Genomic DNA, 18,003 nt, shown 5'->3' on the forward strand with positions numbered 1-18,003 from the left:
TAACACAGTCCAGTCTCACAGCAACAATGGGACCTCACTTCTGCAGCTATGCATTGTGTTTGACTGTTAGAGTAAGCACCATAAAATATGCCTGGAGCCATTTCCCATTTGGACGTAACATTGATATTTAATGACTTTATGTTGTTAATTATAAATGAAGGAAAGTTTAGCAGGAAATGTTTATTAGAGGTTGATATATTGCTTTATAATACAATATATTAAGGTTGGATTTATGAAATGTTATTGTCCATGCAGCCTAAAGGTCTATGGGTCTTTTTTATTTTAAGTACAAATAAAATAAACAGCAGATCTAACATGTAACCATGACCAGAGCATATGTGCGAGTGAATTATAGCAGACAGTGACGGTGGCCTACTTTCAGACTGAGGATGTTCCCCTGATGAGAGTGAGCTTTAATGCCACACCTCTGGGCCAAGTGGATGTGAGGGATGGAGATGAACAGTGGAGTCTGAAAAACCCTGATCTGTGTCTGTATCTCTGTGTGGATCAGTTGAATACGGAACACGTCCTGACGGAGGCTGCTCCTCTCACACGGAGCTGTCAAGTTGCTTACACCCAGTGGATGATGACGCGCTGCTTTTCCGTTGCAGAAGTAAAAGTGTAAAGTTTCATTTGGCTTTGAAGTGCCCGGCATTGTGACATCCATGGACTAAACCAGCCTTTACTAGCCAGGGGTGCGAGCAGCCAGAACCTACCTGGAAGTACAATGTTTTAGACTTTAAAACGAGACAATTGAATAGTGGGGTATTTGAATATTAGTAGTCAATTAAACATAATTAAGAAGAAACTATAGACAAATAATAGACAACGTAGCCTACTATAATAGTTATCGGAGTGTGAGACAGAATCGGGATTGCCTGTTTGAGGAAAAAGCGGTTGGGGGACAGTGGACTAACCAAAATAATGCATTTTTTTTTTTGCTTTATTGTGGATGAGTGTCAGTGGACTTCCTGTGCGTACACGCGCACTTGACTCCGCGGCGGTAGCGCAGATCAGTCTGCCCCAGCGCGCGCCGCGTCCTACCCGTGGTCCTACCTGGCTGCAGTGCGCAGCGGTCAATGGTCAGACATTACGGACGAGCCTCTTTTCCAACCCGCTTCAGTCTTTATTTTCACCTGCGCCCTCCATGCGACAGGCACCCGCCGCTAGCAGCACCTGTGTTCTCCCACCAGCGGGACCAGAGGGGGGTCCAGCGCGGGGCGAGAGCGTGAGGAGGACAGACCAGCATGGACCCCCGGCAGAAGGACCACCGCAGCTCAGCGTCAGGAGGATTTAGCGGACGCCTGTCTTCTATAGGGGCCGACGGGGGCGACTCTGAGTCCGGAGCCGGGTCGGAGGAGGCTGGGGGCTGCTGCAGCGACACGTTCAGCAGCCTGCCCGACATGGAGCAGGAGAGTCTGGAGGATAAACTGAGGGGACTCGCGTTCAGAAAGCAGACCTCGTATAGGTGAGTGCGGAACAGAACAGCCCCGTGTCAGTGCGGGTTTGGACACGCTGTAGCCGGTGATCGACACGTTTCGGCGCGCATCTGATTACTCTGCGTGCCAGACGCGAGGGGCACCATTTATCGGAGCTTATGGATCGTAACGTCACAGAGGCGCGGACTTGAACTGCACGTGTCGAGCCACTGTTATTGAATGTTAGATACAACCAGACAGCCCCCCCCCCGCTCTGTAATGATGCCAGTTCTGTCTAAGTGCAGGCCCAAAGGATGGCTCTGCTCTGTTTCCCCGGATACTGTCCCTGTTAGTCCTGGTGGGACATGTCCACAAGTGCAATGTGCACCTAATTCACATCGGACAGGGACAAAGATGATTAATGATGATGGGTTTGCCTCCATCTCTGCGTGGTTTTGTATCCTTGTGTTGGAGCATGTGGAGGGGGAGGGGCACCGGGACCGCTATCGATTTTCTGTGTGTGTGTGTGTGTGTGTTTTGTGTGTGTGTGTGTGTGTTGTGCTGTGCGGTATGTGTTGTGTGTGTGTGTTTAAGTGTGTGAATGCCAGCAGCAGCCTGACACCCCAGTGAGATTGGCAGCTGCTGTTGATAGTGAACATTGGCCCTAAACCAGATAAACAGAATTAGACTGCATTGTTACATTTAAAATTGCCTATTGGGCCGAGATAGTTCAGTGTCTGTGAGTTGAGGGTCAGATTGGCAGTTGATGAGTTTTTCCATCCGACTGCCTAAATTAAGCCTAAATAATGATTCCGGGTCAAATGTCAAGACTCGAAAGCATGTCGTTGTTTTCTTACTCCATCTAGGAAAAGCTGTAATGCACTAGACAAACTACTGGTCAAACTATTTTACAGAAGTTTTCTCTTTTGCACTCTGGATGGTCCTGTGGGACATAGCCTGAGATGGGTCAGAGGTCATCTGAAGCACATATGTGAGCCATCAAGTCTTCTCAGTAAAAATATGTCAAAAGGCATTTTACACCAGATATTGGTAGCAGCCCTCATGATCCACATGCAAAGAAATCCAATTGAGTGCAATAATGGGAATTATTTACACATATTTTTCATTATTTAATAGGGACAGTGCACATTAATGGACAATATTGAAGAAATAATGCATATGTTGGATTATTGCTACAAAGCTAATTTACACCCTAGAAAAAGTGTATTGTGTATTGAGAAACTATAGACAGACATTGTTCAACGTGATCTTTAGCCAATTTTTCCACACAAAGCCTTTCTTTTAACATTTTCGCATGTTTGTCTCTTGGAAGCAGGTAAAGCCATATTGCTGCTTGAGTTTTCTTACTTTGAAACTAATATTGCGACACACCGCGATGTCCCTCTTCCAAATCTCTCTGTAGTCCAGCTGTAGTAATGTGATAGTGACAGTGTCGTGTCTTTTCATGTGTCGTGTTCTACAAGTTCAAATTTGGTCTAATTTTACTGGACTAAGGTAAATGTTGTTCAGCCAACTTCAAACAAAGTTCAGGTCTTTCCGGAACTTTTTGGAACACTTTTGTCTGAAGTCTTTTATCAAGCCCTTAATCGTGGTTGTGGTGAAATTATGTTCTTTCCACTTCTGGGTTGAAGCCTGAACATTTTGAACCGTCTGGAACTGACTGTATCTGTAGCTAATGCAAATAGAGTTAAGCTGGTGTTACAAATGGCTTTCCACGTCTTTATACACCTTCCTTTCGGGCTTTTTCCACGAGTCGTTTCACATTATTGCACATTTCACATTATTTATAGTGGATCATTTAGATTCTTTCTGCGAAAAAAATTGAAACATTCAATATAATTTTTAATCGTTGTGTCTAAATGTTTATTTAGTTTGGTATATCAATATTAAATTGTATATAGATCAGCTACTTTTAGATCTATATTCTAGGATTGTAACAAGAATAGATTATACTAAAACTGGTATTGAAACTAGATCCTCATTTGAGCAATCGATACTGAACTAATTAAATGGACAACTATGGCACTTTCCTGATCAGTTTCAGAAAGGTGTTGATCCAGAGCAGAATGAGATCACACGGTCATTTCAATGCATGGAAAACTGTCTCAAGCAAGAAGAATTGTGAGGAGGTAATAGCTTTGAAGTGCCCAGTGCCAAGAAAAGAATTACCATATGTGGAAATGTGAAAGCTTTAAAAATGAAGCCATGCAGCAGGAACGGCAACGGCAAATGTGTGTATGATTGTCATTCGTGTTCTGTATTGAGTGTTTATGACAGAAAAGGCATGTGTAACTTATCTGCCAGACACTGTCCCCCTTTGTGTTCCCAGAGTAATGTCCGTCCTTTTATCTATTCTTAGACATCTCACCCTTCTGCATACTTCACAGCCCAAAAGAGTCGTGGTGCTGCTGGTCAACATGGAGGCAGATTTTAGTTTCAGTAAAATTCAGGAATTGTGTTAGCACTTCATCTACTGGCGGCAGGGAGAATTACAATTGGGAAATAAACAAAAGCTAGCTTGACAAACACATAATAATAATTTCTCATGAAACTTGAACTTGTCAGAAACTGCTGTATTTCCAGTGATGGTAACTTGTATATTGAGTCGACAAAACAGAACTATCACTAGCAGCTTTTTCCTCTTTGCGCTGAAGAACTACAAGGAAAACCAGTTGGGGTATCCGAACCAGCGCTGCCTTGAACGTTCCCTATGTCATTTAACTTACTTATCTCCATGGAGACAAGTCGGTGTGACCAACAGGCCAAGTTGCAGGCAGATCTATGGAGCGGTGAGCTTGCACATGGTGTATTTGAGCAATTAAACACTTTTTTACTGCAAGATAGACCAGTTTCATGCCATACTGTGGAACAGCAATAACATCTCCATGGAGACAAGCAGGTGGCGGACCCTAACCAGAAAAATTACATAGATCACACTGCACCTTTAATCTAATCCAAGCCACTCAAAGTTATTCATACATTTGGACTTTTAATGAAGAGGCTCAGCCAATCACCTCTCAGCAAAATGTGTTGTCTGCAGTTCAGATTCTGGAGGAAGAAATTGGGATTATATTTTTCTTAATGAACTAACAATATCGTCCAGATGCTTTAATGTATAATGAGGTCAAAAGATCAAATGAGGAAATCACTGACCTTTTCTTATGAAACTACTATTCTGATCTGATTATTAATTAATGTATGGAATTGTATAGCTATTAATACATAATCAATTCCATTCAATCTGAATTAGCGCCTACAAAGAAGACTTAAAACACTTAAAAGATGTGGTGTATCGCGGTGCCACTGCTGCGTGGCACCTGCAGGGGTAAACACTGATCAAAGGCCTTTCATCGTCTGATGCTGCCTGAATTTAAAACATGCTTCTCTCACTGTTCAGTTTGGATTGAACAGAGAGAGGCTAAGGTAGATAGTAGTTGGAGGTTAAGGAAACATTTATTTTTAAGTAGTGATAAACGTATGAAGTAAACTTAAAGGCTCCAAGTAGTAGTAGTATTTGGGGATAGAGAGAGCATAATCCCCTTCTACTGTGGAGGGTGGATCCAGAATGGGTCGATACGGATTTGTTTTGACCCGATACTGATATTTGTTTTGCTGTTGTGGCCAATAACCAATATTTGTTTCCAGTAACATGGGGACAATCGTTTGGAAAAATACTGCCCGTCATATCAGGACATTTTGCCGATACCGATACTGATATTAGCACCCATCCCTAATCCTTAAACATCTTTTCAGTCTGCATTTCCTTTCTGGACGTCGCACACGCACAGCCTCAACAGATCGTTCACATTTAGGCCCTTGTATGTCAGGCCGCCTTCAGTAATTATGTTAGTGAACAGTGCATCGTGCAGCAGTCGGCCACATAATACTGGGCCTTTTCAAATCGCACGCTGGGAAAACAAACTCAGTATTGACTCCTTTAACATTGTCAGTTATAGCCTACTATTTAGTTTTCCTTGGTTACAGATTACTTTACTGAATTATCCATTCGTCAGTGCAGCGCAACAACTGTCATTCTTCGGTAGATAAACATGGCAGAAATTGTTGATTGTACGCAAACACAGCCTGATGTATATTTATAAATGATATTAAGAGTTCTCCTGTTATGCGGAGTGCTTTCATGTTAAACTGCATGTTGGTGTCGTTAGTTTGCAGTTCAGTAATACTCAAGTGCGAGAGTTGCCTGTCATATTGGTGTCTTGTAATTTGCATTGTAAATTTGCAGTTTCAAATCCATTCTGTTGCAGTGACTAGGCGTGATTCATGAGCCGCTTTAAGTTCTGAGCCAATAAACGTGGGCTATATAATAAAATGATTGATGATATCGCAATTGCAGTTTTGGAGATATTAATTCAAAATATTGTCAATAATAATAATATTAATAATAAAAACAGGTAGACAAACGTGCATTGTAATCCCTCAAATAAGGATAGCTCTGCATTTTTGTGGTTACGTTGATGAACTATTATATGTGAGATACTTGAACTTCAACCAAGATATTTACAGCCAGATTTGAACACCTTCCTGATAGATGCTGTAAAATACCCGAATATCGTTATTGAGATAATCGTTTTTGTCAATATTGCTTCACAATTACAATTATTTAGGTCGTATCAGTCAATCAATTATTTACACACGGTCAAAACATAACCTGTAGATTACAAATAATATTACAAAAGTATTTTCTTTTGGGATTCATGTTGTAAACGCCACTGTAGATTAGATAGACAAGGGGATATAGCTGTGGGTTGTAGGGGGCAAAACAAGTGCTCAGATTATTTTATATTTTCTTCCCTAATTTAACCTAGTTTTGTCCTTGATAAGAGCATTAAATGGTTCCATACTAAACTTTGATGCCCAGTCCGTGCACACATGGACTATAGATCCCCCTCAGTGTGTGTTTTCCATTATGACGTGTTGTGTTTACTTAGGATCTCTCTATCTCTCCGTGTAAACATAGTGTAATTTAGACAGAGTGCAGGGCATCCCCTCTTTTCTAAATTATACTCCTCTTCACTACCGCAGTGTCTGTTTTCGCAAATCCCTCAAGTTCAGCTGCAACTAAAATAAATGGCTTCTGTTTTAGGAAGCAGGCGGCTTATTTTCTTTTTTCAAACCCGGCCCTCCTGTGCACGTCTCCTTTTGTAGCCTTTTCGGGAGCGTCGTGGGTCAGAGCATGTGCGCTATGGGTTATTTTGTCCATAATGCAGTGTGCCGGAGCATTAAGGGGGATTGGCTGACAGTCAGAAGCCTCTCCTTATTAGTCGTCTGTCTGGCTGTAAGAGGCTTTTCCTGCGCTGGAAATAGAGCCAAAAAAATGAGTGAAAGGCCAAACTGAAACAAACAAAAGTGAATACAAGCAAAGTGAATCGCTTGAAATACGTTATTAACTAATGGCTGATTTTGTCAATGTTTACTTAAATGGTCAAATGTATTTTTAACTTAATCATTTTTGATGTAGCTTAAATTCAAATTCAAAATTGTATTACTGCTAGTGCTGTTTCTTCCAATTATATGTATAGAGAAACCTATGACAAAACCTTATCGATAAAACTGTGAGCCGCTATAAGCCAGTAATTAATACATTTGATGGAATATTGTACATTTTTCAATACTTGCCTCTTTATAAGTCGAGTTGTTCCCATTGACTGTATCTATAATGTTGTAACTTTTACTTCTAACAAAATGGATTAAACTTATTAGAGAATAGAAATGTGAATAACATTGAGTGACAGTAATTGAATGAAAAGTGCTCAAACACTGACCAGTCCAGAGTGTTTTGACCACAGCAACGTTTGGTCCAGTCAAGCTACAGTGACATATGGCTATATTAGATTGTTATTACTTTCTTAGATGCTGGGATCTCTTTTCCCCCTCACTCCGTCTCTCATCTGATCTTTCGGCATTGCCACTTCATAAAGAAGAGCTATTGTGCTTTTGTCTGCTATATAGTTCCAATCTAAGACACCCGTGTTTCTTTATGTTATGTGTAGGACATCTTAACCTGGAATATTTATCTAAAATAAATTACAAACCACAAATAAGAAATAGGTCCCTTTGAAGAGCTGCAGATCATGATTATGGGGGATATAACATAACTAAATGACCCCAAATAACACATTTCTATTCTTTTTTTGTGTGTTGGCGTTGGATTTTTATTCCTCCAAAATACTGCCATTATTGTCCAAAAAACAAGAATTTTTCGCACAGCAGGTCCCAATTGGGCTGTAAAAACTAAAAGTTGTCAAACACACCAGCCTGAAAGTGGTTTTCAGTATAAATACAATTAGATTACAAAAAAAGTTGTATGGATTTCCATATAATAATGTTACCTATAGTATTATTATTATTTTTTTTGTTTTATCAAAGCATAAAGTAATATGTAAATTTAAAAATAAATTAACATGCCTCATATTACACAGATTTTTAACAATATTAATCAATTTATTGTAGATATTGAATGCAAAATATGTTGCAAACTTGACAAAAAGGATGTGTCAGAAGAGTGTACGAACAAAACTCCTGCAGCTCAGCACCAGGTTTGAACCAGTGCCATGACTCAGAGTGCCAAGACATTCAGGCCACGCGAGCCTCGCACTGGGGATTCGTTTTCATTATATTATGTCAATGAAAAAATATAGTGTTTACCTTATCACCTGAACCTATGAGGTTAAAAATATAAAAGTAAAAAGGTTAAAAGTATATCAACGTTCTAAAGGAGAGAAAAAAATGTTTAAAAAGACAAATTCTATAGAAAAGTATTTGGCGTTTTAATGTAATTTAACTAGCTAAAATAATAAGCTTTTTATAGCTGGTCAATAATCAATAATGTGACTCTTGTTTTCCATTAATTTGTTGAAGAAATGTACAAACACCTTTGTTAGAACACTGAAATGGTTCAACTTTACTTTGAGCAAGATTTCCATTTTGGAAATGTTTACATGTAGCTTTCATATTGAGGGTCATGAACAGACAAGATGGACTTTTAATCAGTGCCATTGTAGTGCTCAGAGAATAGTCTGCAGTTTCACAATGACTTGATGATTTGACCAATCATACTTCCCTAAATAGCAGTGTAACTAATGTTGAAACAGAAACTCTTAAGGAAGATATGCTTTTGTAGTGGAGTCAACACTGTGAGTGTTGAAATGACCGGAACACGTCTGCTGAAGGTGGATGGACTTTAGTAACAGAGAAGCTGGAGTGGTCAGCTGGATCAGAGAGAGCTCTAGAAAGGAAACAGAAAACACAACTGCAACTGCAAAAACGTGACATGGATCAGAGACAATCGTGAAAAAACTTCACGATTGTCTCTGATCCATGTCACGTTTTTCACCTTTGATGCAAACTCTTTCCTCAATAATCCTCCAAATTGGTTCATTTCATTTGACTTGTGGTTTTCAGTAGTCATTTTGAAACTATATTTCTGAAATTGTAGATTAGGAAAAACCTGTGTGTGACTGATGAATACATTTTGGTGTAGCCTTGACTTTAATGTGAGTCAAATGTGACTGCTCTAGATCATCATAGTGGACCGTATTGAGAGGATATAGTAGTGTAAGTTTAGTATGTATAAGTTAGAATAGTGAAAGCAGCTTGCATAAGGCCCATAGATTCTCTTTGATCCCCTATGATCAGTGAAAACAGTCCATTGTTATATTTATAAATGCTTCTCAGGCTTGGTGTAGTATCAGAGATCCTTTAGATCTTAGCATGAACACATTATTATATACCAAGTAAACAATATAGATTGTAGTTATATACTGTGTGCTGCCACACACAAACACGCCCACACAAGTGCTCGTACCTCAGCTGCAGAGGCACGATATAATTAGAAACAGAATCTTTATATCTTTTTTGTCTCTGTTGATATAGTTCATTTACTAATTGCCCAGGTGAAAAATATTAGCAAATATATACATTTTCAAATACTGAGCCTTTCTTTTGATCTCATGGTTTTGATCTTACAGTTTCTTCTTTTCATCTCTCTTGCTTCACCACCTCCCGCCTCGAGGTTCCTTCTTCATACTTCTCCTTTTTTCAGCGCTCATTTTCTTACCGCAAGGATTTGTTGTCGAGCTGCAAAGGTCAGATACAGATGCGCAGCTTGATCCTGATCCCTCCTCCTCAAAACATGCTCACACAAACTCACGCACAGCAGCGAGCGCACATTCCTGACAGTCTGTAATTATGTAGGTGTCAGAGGGGCAGGGGTGAGGGAGAGACCCTTATCACTCCTGTACACTGCAGTGTTAATGACGACGATTAACTGATTGTAGAGTACAATAGTAACTGGAAGATGTAATCATGGAGACAGCGCTGCTTTCAGTCACTGTTTGGTCTTGTTTGGACATTTGGTGGAGCAGAGTTCTGTGCAATACCCCTTGGTTATAAAAGCAACAGCTGCACATCAGATCTCGTGATGATGAGGAGTGTCACTGTGAGAGAAGCAGTTCAAGCACAACTCATTTTGGTCTTTCTAGTAATAGAAGCAAAGTGGGTTTTCTGTGTGGGAGGTTTTGGAGAAGAGGCGCTGCTGACTCTGCGAGACAAAGGACAAGGAAAAGTCTTCTCTTCTTCTACAATGTAACTCCTACAGAAGTTATGCATGATTAGTTAAGCAACTCTTAGCCTTGCTGTACAAACATATTCTCGCACCTGGAAAAATAAATGCTGCGAGGTGATCTGAAAGTTATTCAGTTCAGGGAATTCACGATGTCACAGAAATACTAATGTTTGTGTATTTAAAGAAACGAAACAGGGTTGCTCAAGATTTTTTACGCAGATCATGATTTAGAAGAGCAGGAGTTTAGCCCACGGCTCCGGGCAAAGCCAAAACACCTCCAGACTCTCCTTCTCCTGCTCGTCCTTCCCTGGTTCTCTTGCATCCACCCCCACAGACGTAGTATAATGTGGGTGAAGACCTTCAGCTATCAAAGGACGCGCTGTAATGTGTGTCCGCCCTCCAACAGCACACTGTATAGCAGGTGCATCAGTAGCTATAGTAATTTAGTGAATTTATTGTTAAATTCTGCGTAATCAGGTCAGTGAAGCCGATAGCAGAAAGGGTTATAAATAGTGGGAGGAAGGTCAGAGGGAAAGAGTCAGACTTCCCATGTCCAAATGAAAAACACACATGTTCACACCACTATTGAACGAGTCCAGTGCCCTTCACAAAGATGTACAAGTAGATAACTAGTGGTGGAGTGTAAGGAGACATGTGAAAGTGTGGATTAAACAAGCAGTAGTGATAGTAGTAGAATTTTAATACAAGCTAAATCAATGTTTGTTAATCGCATCTGAAAGCACCTAAAATGCCTCTAAATTAAACATGCTCTTCTGTCATTTTTGATTGGCGTTGCCACACAGACTGTGCCCTGTCCGTTTGATGTGCTGCTCCCGTTCAAACTGTTGCTTGTACATTATGCAAGAGGTTTGTTAAGACCGTGTTTCCCTTTCTGCGCTGTCAGTTTGTGTGGGTGCAATGCCTGCTTCCTGAGTCTCTGTGCACGTTTGTCGCCGCGGCAGTTGCCAAAGTACACGATAGCAGCCAGGACAATCTCACAGGTTCAGAACATTTTTTAATCAGATCCTACGAGAACTGTGTGCACAATGTAATAATATCCCAAAATACAGTTTGACATTGATATTGTTATGTGAATAATTGTGTGTCGAAACCCCTCCAAAATTAACAGTTAGCTATAAATCATGTTATGCTATGCCGTTTTGAAGATGCAGCGTGATAAGAGCAGATTGTGATTCCCCTGCAGCTGCTCCAAAACACCCACTCCCCGTCAGAGAGCCACAGAGAAGACAAATGGACTGTAATTAAATATATTACACTCATCAAAGTGCACTGCGGAGACAACTCGTACCTACAACAGTTATTGATCCAACCTACAGCAAAAAACTGTTTACTCAGATCCTAATCGATACCAAAACTAGCTTTGAAAGTTGACTAGATACTCACCTGAGCAAGTATTGATCCTGACGAAAATCACATGAATAATACAAATATGAACCGATCTGGAATAAAAGTTTTAGGCTAAAAACTAAAAAAGTGTAGGCGAGCGCGTCGGAGGGTCGTTTTGTAGGAATTGAGATGGATAAATATTTGTGGACAGGTGCTCATCAAAGACCGGGGCAAAATGACGTATCAGAAAGAAGAGCTATAATAGCCTTTTAAGGAAACGCTAATATTTCGTATCAATCCTTTATTTTTCCTTAGTATCAAAATCGAACACTGCAACTATCAAGACACGGTTTGAGTTTTCTTTTCTTTTGCTTACCAGTAATCTGACGTACAGTAGTGACCAAATATCAATATATCAATACTTGTTCTTCTTCTGTTACTTTGAATGGCGGTTTGCAGCCAAATGAAAAGGTGCATTTACCACCACCTTCTGTAGTTGTACGTCTTCAAAGTATGTGTTTTACGCTGTACTGTAAAAAAAACAAAAAAAGGAGGGAGTGAAAGAGAGAGAGATAGAGAGCATATATCAATACTGACAGAGTATTTGATACAGAGGTATGATCGATACTGTAATCAATTTTCATGGTACAAACACACAAAAAATAATAATGTATAAATCACAATTAGGAGATCAGAGCAGATTAGTGGACGCCCCGCCCTCTGAGTATGTTCAATTCTCCCATCATCAAAAGACATGCGCTTGTTTGTTGAATAAATAACTCTAACTTGACCACAGTCTATTTGTGTTTCCAGGATATCCTGACTAAATGGGGCTCTTCAATATGGTGGTAAAGATCTAATCATGATCTGATCCCTGTGATAATAATTTCACAACATGCTTCAGTGTTTTCTGTTTAAGTTCAGCCTTCACCATTTTAGAGTGAGTGACAGGTGGATTTAACCAATCACAATGAAGTGTAATCTCTCAGGAGCTGCAGGTGGCTTGAGTTGCTTCTTAAAAGACACATATCATGCAAATATATTTTCTGCGCATTGTTCGTTCCTCAAAAACATATTTGGAGTTGTTTTTCACACTCATTTCATTAATCTGGTTTATAAGGCTCAAGAAATCTGGCGTGGTCCTGTGCTGTTTTTAAAGGAAATTTAAATAAATCATCACAAACTCGTTATAAAAGTTCTAAGACATGAGATGCCTATCCAAAAGTACTCAAGAGCATGTTGAAAGCTCAGTAACAACACAAATAATGAATGCATCTTTAATAGCATTTTTTTTTTTTTTTATCATAGTCCAAACTATGGCCCTGGGGCCAAATGTGGCCCTCAGACAATTTTTAGTTTGTCTGGTAAATTGGCCCAAACAAACAAAAGTAGTACTTTTTATTATAAAATTGGAAAAGTCTGCAATATTAACCTAAATAACAGCCATTTTGTGTCTACATGATATGGGAAAAGTGTCAAAATCTAGTATTATGGCTGCGATGAGATTTGTGTATTATTTATGTACAGGATTCTGAACTGACAAACTAATACATTCATTATATTGTATCTAAGTTTTTTGCAAAATAAGATATTTTTTGTTTGTGGAGGAAATGAGATAAATGATGTGAAATGCCACCTCAAAGAACAGAGAAGTTTCTTTCTGTGTTTCGAGTTGCGGCAGAGGTTGTTTTGTGGACTGTGTTCTTGACAACTCATTTTAAATCAACTGGAGCCTGAACTCTCTCGCTTACCGCTTCAGAACATGTGGGTTTAGCTGCTAATAAGCCCGAGACAGACAGAGGAACAGACAGAAAGAGGAATGCTGCACGCTTGGATCAAACTGGGAAGGAAGTCTGTGAGGTTACCATGACAACCCGCGTCTTCACACCCTGCCCCCAACGGCACACGTACACAAATGCATCGCCTGGGCATCAGAGATGATTTGCATTTCGCTGCAATAACATTCAATATTTTTTAATATTTTAGCATAAGACGTTGTCACAGCAGCTGTGTGCGTGTGTTGTCTGTTTGCTACTTTCTTCCTGCTATTGTCACTTGATGTTTGCTCGCTTGGAAATTCCTGTGTGTCTTTGTGTTTGTTGTTTGAGGTCAGACAGAGGGTGAAAAGCCAGATTCATGTCATATTTTAATGTGTTTACTTGGGATACTCCATGCAAGCCTAACTTTATTCTTTATTTTACATTAATTGTACTTTGTTTTACTTTATCCTAGATATAAAACTTTGTGGGGTGGATACACACCCTTTGACAAGACTTTTAACTAGGACTGTTCACAATTTATCACAACTAATCAATTATTGAAATAATCATTAAACTAATTTTGTAATTGAATAATCATTAAAACATGCCATGAGCTGAGAAAAGAGGTTTTATGAATCAGTAATTATTAAAAATCACATGAGAAATGTTTATATTTACTGTTGTTTTTTAATGAAAACGCTTTTTTGCCTGTAAATATACTGAAGCTTAACTTCAGCTTCATCAGGGTAAGAGTTTGTGAAAATTTCATATTCACTTTTGAGTTATAAACATCCGATAGATTAATCAAATGAATAATAGCTTGACCAATCATTTAGTAAAATGATTAGTCGTTGTTGCCCTACATTTAACCCACTATTCCTCCGTTTCGAGGTGGCCAATAAATCAGAATTGAGATAAGAACATTTTAATATTGAGTATAAAGTCATGTTGTAAACTATATGAGGTAATGTTTCTGCACTTTTTTCTGATAATTAAACCTCAACTAACATGTTTAAAGACAAGTTTAAATATGACTATTTCTTGCCTTGTTGTCCTGTTGGAACATGTTCCTATAATAGTTATATGTGAATAAAACAGAAAATTATAAGCGCTCCTGTCAATCTACTCATTCATTTAACATGCTAATTTAAGCATTCTTTTTAGCTTCATTGGTGTCAGTCACTCTCTCATCAGCTGTTAATGTCTTGAATATGTGAGAAACTCTCTACAAATTGTATTAAATTGGGCCATAATTAGTAATAAGCTTGGGTCTTCCTCAAAATATTTATGTGTGAAATAAGATAATGTGTGGAATTAGACACACGAAGACGACAAAAAAGAGTTTGCCATCATTTATAAGAGATAAATTGCAATTCAGTCCACACAGAAACTAATTTCAACTTTGTTAATTTATATTTTTGCTGTTTTTTTTGTCCTTTTTTAAAATCCAAGCCAAACATGTGGGAAAAGATTATTCTCCACATGTTTTATTTTCACAGTTTTTTCTTGTCGTGTTTAGTTGCTGCTGATGCTAAACGTGGATCTGTTGTAGCTCCGTCACAGCAGACGCACTCGGGCTTGTGCTGTGACCCACATAGACTTTTGAGAGTCAGTGAAGGACAACAGTGCAAGAGAAATTAGAGAGAGATGGAGGGAAATCAGAGGAGCAACAAAAGTGGAGCAGCCGAAGAATAGATAAGAGGATATGGATTATAAAATAAATCTCTGCTCTAATAGTTGTCCACTAGCGCTGTGTAGTGCAATGAACATTGTGTGATTTTTAATGGAAATGGGTTTGGTTCTTACATACAAATGACTGAACAAAAAATGCTTTAACCAGAAATGACCTTTTAACAAAATCCATGCGAGCGTTCAGCTTAATGCCAGCTCATAAAATAATTGATGACATTTACACCTCTTTCCTTGTCACACACAACTGAAAGCCACATCAGCTCCTATCAAAACTTTGCTTTTAAAAGTTGTGTATTTCTTTAGGAGTGAAAGCCACCAGCGTCTCTCGAGGATTCAAACTGCATGATTTTGGGTGAAAAAAGTGTTGAGTTTGCGATCAGATTTGCGATCCATGTTTAAAAAGTGAGATTTCACATTTTAAACAACTCCAGCAGCATTGACCTTTGAGAGAAGACTGAGATACAAACTGATGAACTAATGTAAGAATCCCATGAAACAGGTTTGTAGAGCTCTAAACTAGGGATGGCAAAAGTATAAAACATAAGTGGTAAACAGAACAAAATGTTGATTTTCCAGAACAGTTTTAGAATGATCTTGAGTACTGTTATTTTGTGTTGAAAATCAGACTATTGTTTTTAACCTTAATCTAAGTAAGATCATTTTTTTAATTCTCATGGTGGTAACAAAATTGGTATAAATTAGGGCTGGGCAATTAATTGAAAGATCGAGATTGATTCATGTGAAAACATGGAGAGTTCTCTGTCAGTAAAAACATGGTCAGACTTTGGAGGAAGATATTTAAATATTATTTGAGTTAAATGGCACAGATTAAAAATCTTTATAGTTTATAATCCTGAAATCATTGCTAAAAGCCATTTTACGCTGTTTTTTGAAATCTAAAATCAAGATACCTGTAATCAATATTCCTTAGTATTGAAATTGAGAGTTTGAAATGTTAGTATCGCGTCTAAACTTCAGGTACAACAAAACATTTCGATAAAAACACAGGATAATTGCAAATTTTGCAACTTGATAGTTGTACCAACTCAAAATTGTAATTTTGAGCCAATCGCGATGTACTGTCCACTTGTATTGTAAATTACATAGTTTTATTTACCGGTCGTTTCAACACAGTATGAAGCTAAAATCCTGTCCTTTATGTGTGTGTGTGTATGTGTGTTGTGTGTGTGTGTGTGTTTGTGTGTGTGTGTGTGTGTGTGTGTGTGTGTGCGTGTTTGTTGGAGCTCAGATGACTGGTGTCAGGTCTCTGCTGCCTGTCACTGTGATGGGCATAATTACCTGAGCAGTTTGCGCAGAGTCTGCTGCGGGGAAGTTCAGTAACTTAAATATAAAACATATTTTGGTGCTGAAGGGATGCTCCATAATATGTATTTTTATAGTTATTTAATTTATAGTTAAGTCCATTTCAGTTGCCTTACCTTAGTTAAATTATTTTTATGCCTAGTGACCAGAGCAGTGAAGCCTCAACACAGACAAAATGAACTTTTGCAAAGGAAAGTTTTTTTAAAGGTATGATAATGAAAACACATCTGGCGCACACATGAAAGCCATGAAAACATCAAACCTCATGACCTCGTGTCCATAAATACCGCTCCTATTTCTGTCCACCAAGAATTACTATTAAACTGACTGGACTTGAGTTGGATTGGCCACATGAACATGTCGAAAAAAACAAGCAGTGATGCCCAGTATTCAGAGGATGTTAAGCACGAGCCTCCCACTTGCAGCTGCCTTGTAATTTCCTGGCTGTTAACTAAGCTAATAGTTGCTGCGGTGTGCGTGGCAGTGATGGGAGGACAACAATTGGAGTTTTCTCAGTAGATGCTAAGTCATGTTAAGTAGTTGTTCCTGACAAAATGATATCTAAAAACAGGACTTGACATTGTGATGCAGTGCTTCTCTGTTTAATGGAGCTCTATACTCAAACACAGACACTTCAACCCACTTGATCAGCCTCTGTTCAGTGCTGAGTGAGTGACAAGTGGATTAACCAATCACAGTGAAGTACGAACTTCAAGAAGCAGCTTTTAAAAGGCAATAAGTGTGTACTGAGTGTCCTTGAATTGGCATAAAATAGATATTGTGATCTAGGCACTAAATGAACGTGATATGGAATTTTTGGCAAACCTCTCATTGTTTATTATATTCTCTTTGGTATATGTTTGCACCAAATCACCAAAGCACGGCGAATCTGCTTGACTGACAATGGCAATAAAGCTTTTCTCATACTTTTCTTGCCTCTTACTCCAACCCCAAGCTGCATTTGAAGTTTTGTCTGGTATAGATTCTCTCCCAACACTATACTGGATGAACTCCCACTGTGCATTGTCATGGCAACACGGACAGCCCACCTCTGCTGAGAGACGAGGAGGAGGAGAGCACGAGGAAGACAAGGCAGAGGATGGAGAGAGAGGAGAGAGAGGAGAAGAGAGAAGGTCCTGCTGGAGGCTCAGAGAGGGCACGCGGGGACACAGAGACGGAACAGAGACAAAAGAGTGGGAGTGTGCTCATGGTCTGGTTGCGCCAAATGCATGAGAGGAAGAGGAGTGTGACTGAAGGAGAACAGGGAAAAGTAAAGGGTCCATTTACTAAAAGTCAGCGGGGCAAGAGACAGAGAGTAGGTGGTTTTAAATCAGGAAACGCAGCTTCAAATCCACTGTTCAGAGCCGAGGAGTCTGATCTGAAAAGTGGCTCCTTCACCTCCAGTCAGCCTGAAACATTTTAAAACCAACACTGCACCATGTTTCGGAGCTGCACCAAAGTATCATTGAAAATTGTCATGAGCGACTCAAATGAACAAAGCACTGCAGGCTGTTTTTACATGGCCGTAACACGTGACTTCAGAACTTTGTATCTGGGGGACTCAAAATTCCTGCCGTGGACACAACAAATGGATACCTTTCCAGCATTCTTCTGGCTGCAGGGAAAAAGGCCATCACAAAATCTGATCCACTGTATTTTGGAAACTCTGGACTAAACTGGACTTTTATGTTAGAAAAAATAACTCTCTGTGTCCTGTTTGGTATTTTATGTGTTTTCACAAACAGGCTTATATTTGCACCACAACATTTTATTCCACACAAAAAGCTGGACAAAAAGAGGAATTACAAAGTCTGGGTCCCCCCCCCCCTAATAGTATTTATCACAATTGTATTTCTAA

General features: G+C 39.2%; 1 protein-coding gene across 7 annotated transcripts in view; it reads left to right on the top strand.

The window, feature by feature from the left end:
- Positions 1 to 986: 986 nt before the first annotated feature.
- dgki (diacylglycerol kinase, iota) overlaps positions 987 to 18,003 on the top strand; it is a 37,643-nt gene continuing 20,626 nt past the window's right edge. For 4 of the 7 annotated variants that reach the window (XM_072453724.1, XM_072453727.1, XM_072453729.1 and 1 more), the window contains exon 1: positions 989 to 1,468. In XM_072453724.1, the coding sequence (XP_072309825.1) occupies positions 1,248 to 1,468 (221 nt within the window). In that variant the 5' untranslated portion in view covers positions 989 to 1,247. Of the gene's footprint in view, positions 1,469 to 18,003 lie in introns of all 7 variants that reach the window. The other 3 variants (XM_072453728.1, XM_072453726.1, XM_072453730.1) reach the window with 2 other exon arrangements.

This window comes from Eucyclogobius newberryi, unplaced genomic scaffold (genome assembly GCF_026437365.1).
Source record: "Eucyclogobius newberryi isolate DKJ021-1_F unplaced genomic scaffold, fEucNew1.0.hap1 SCAF_2, whole genome shotgun sequence".
NCBI classification, from domain to species: Eukaryota; Metazoa; Chordata; class Actinopteri; order Gobiiformes; family Gobiidae; genus Eucyclogobius; species Eucyclogobius newberryi.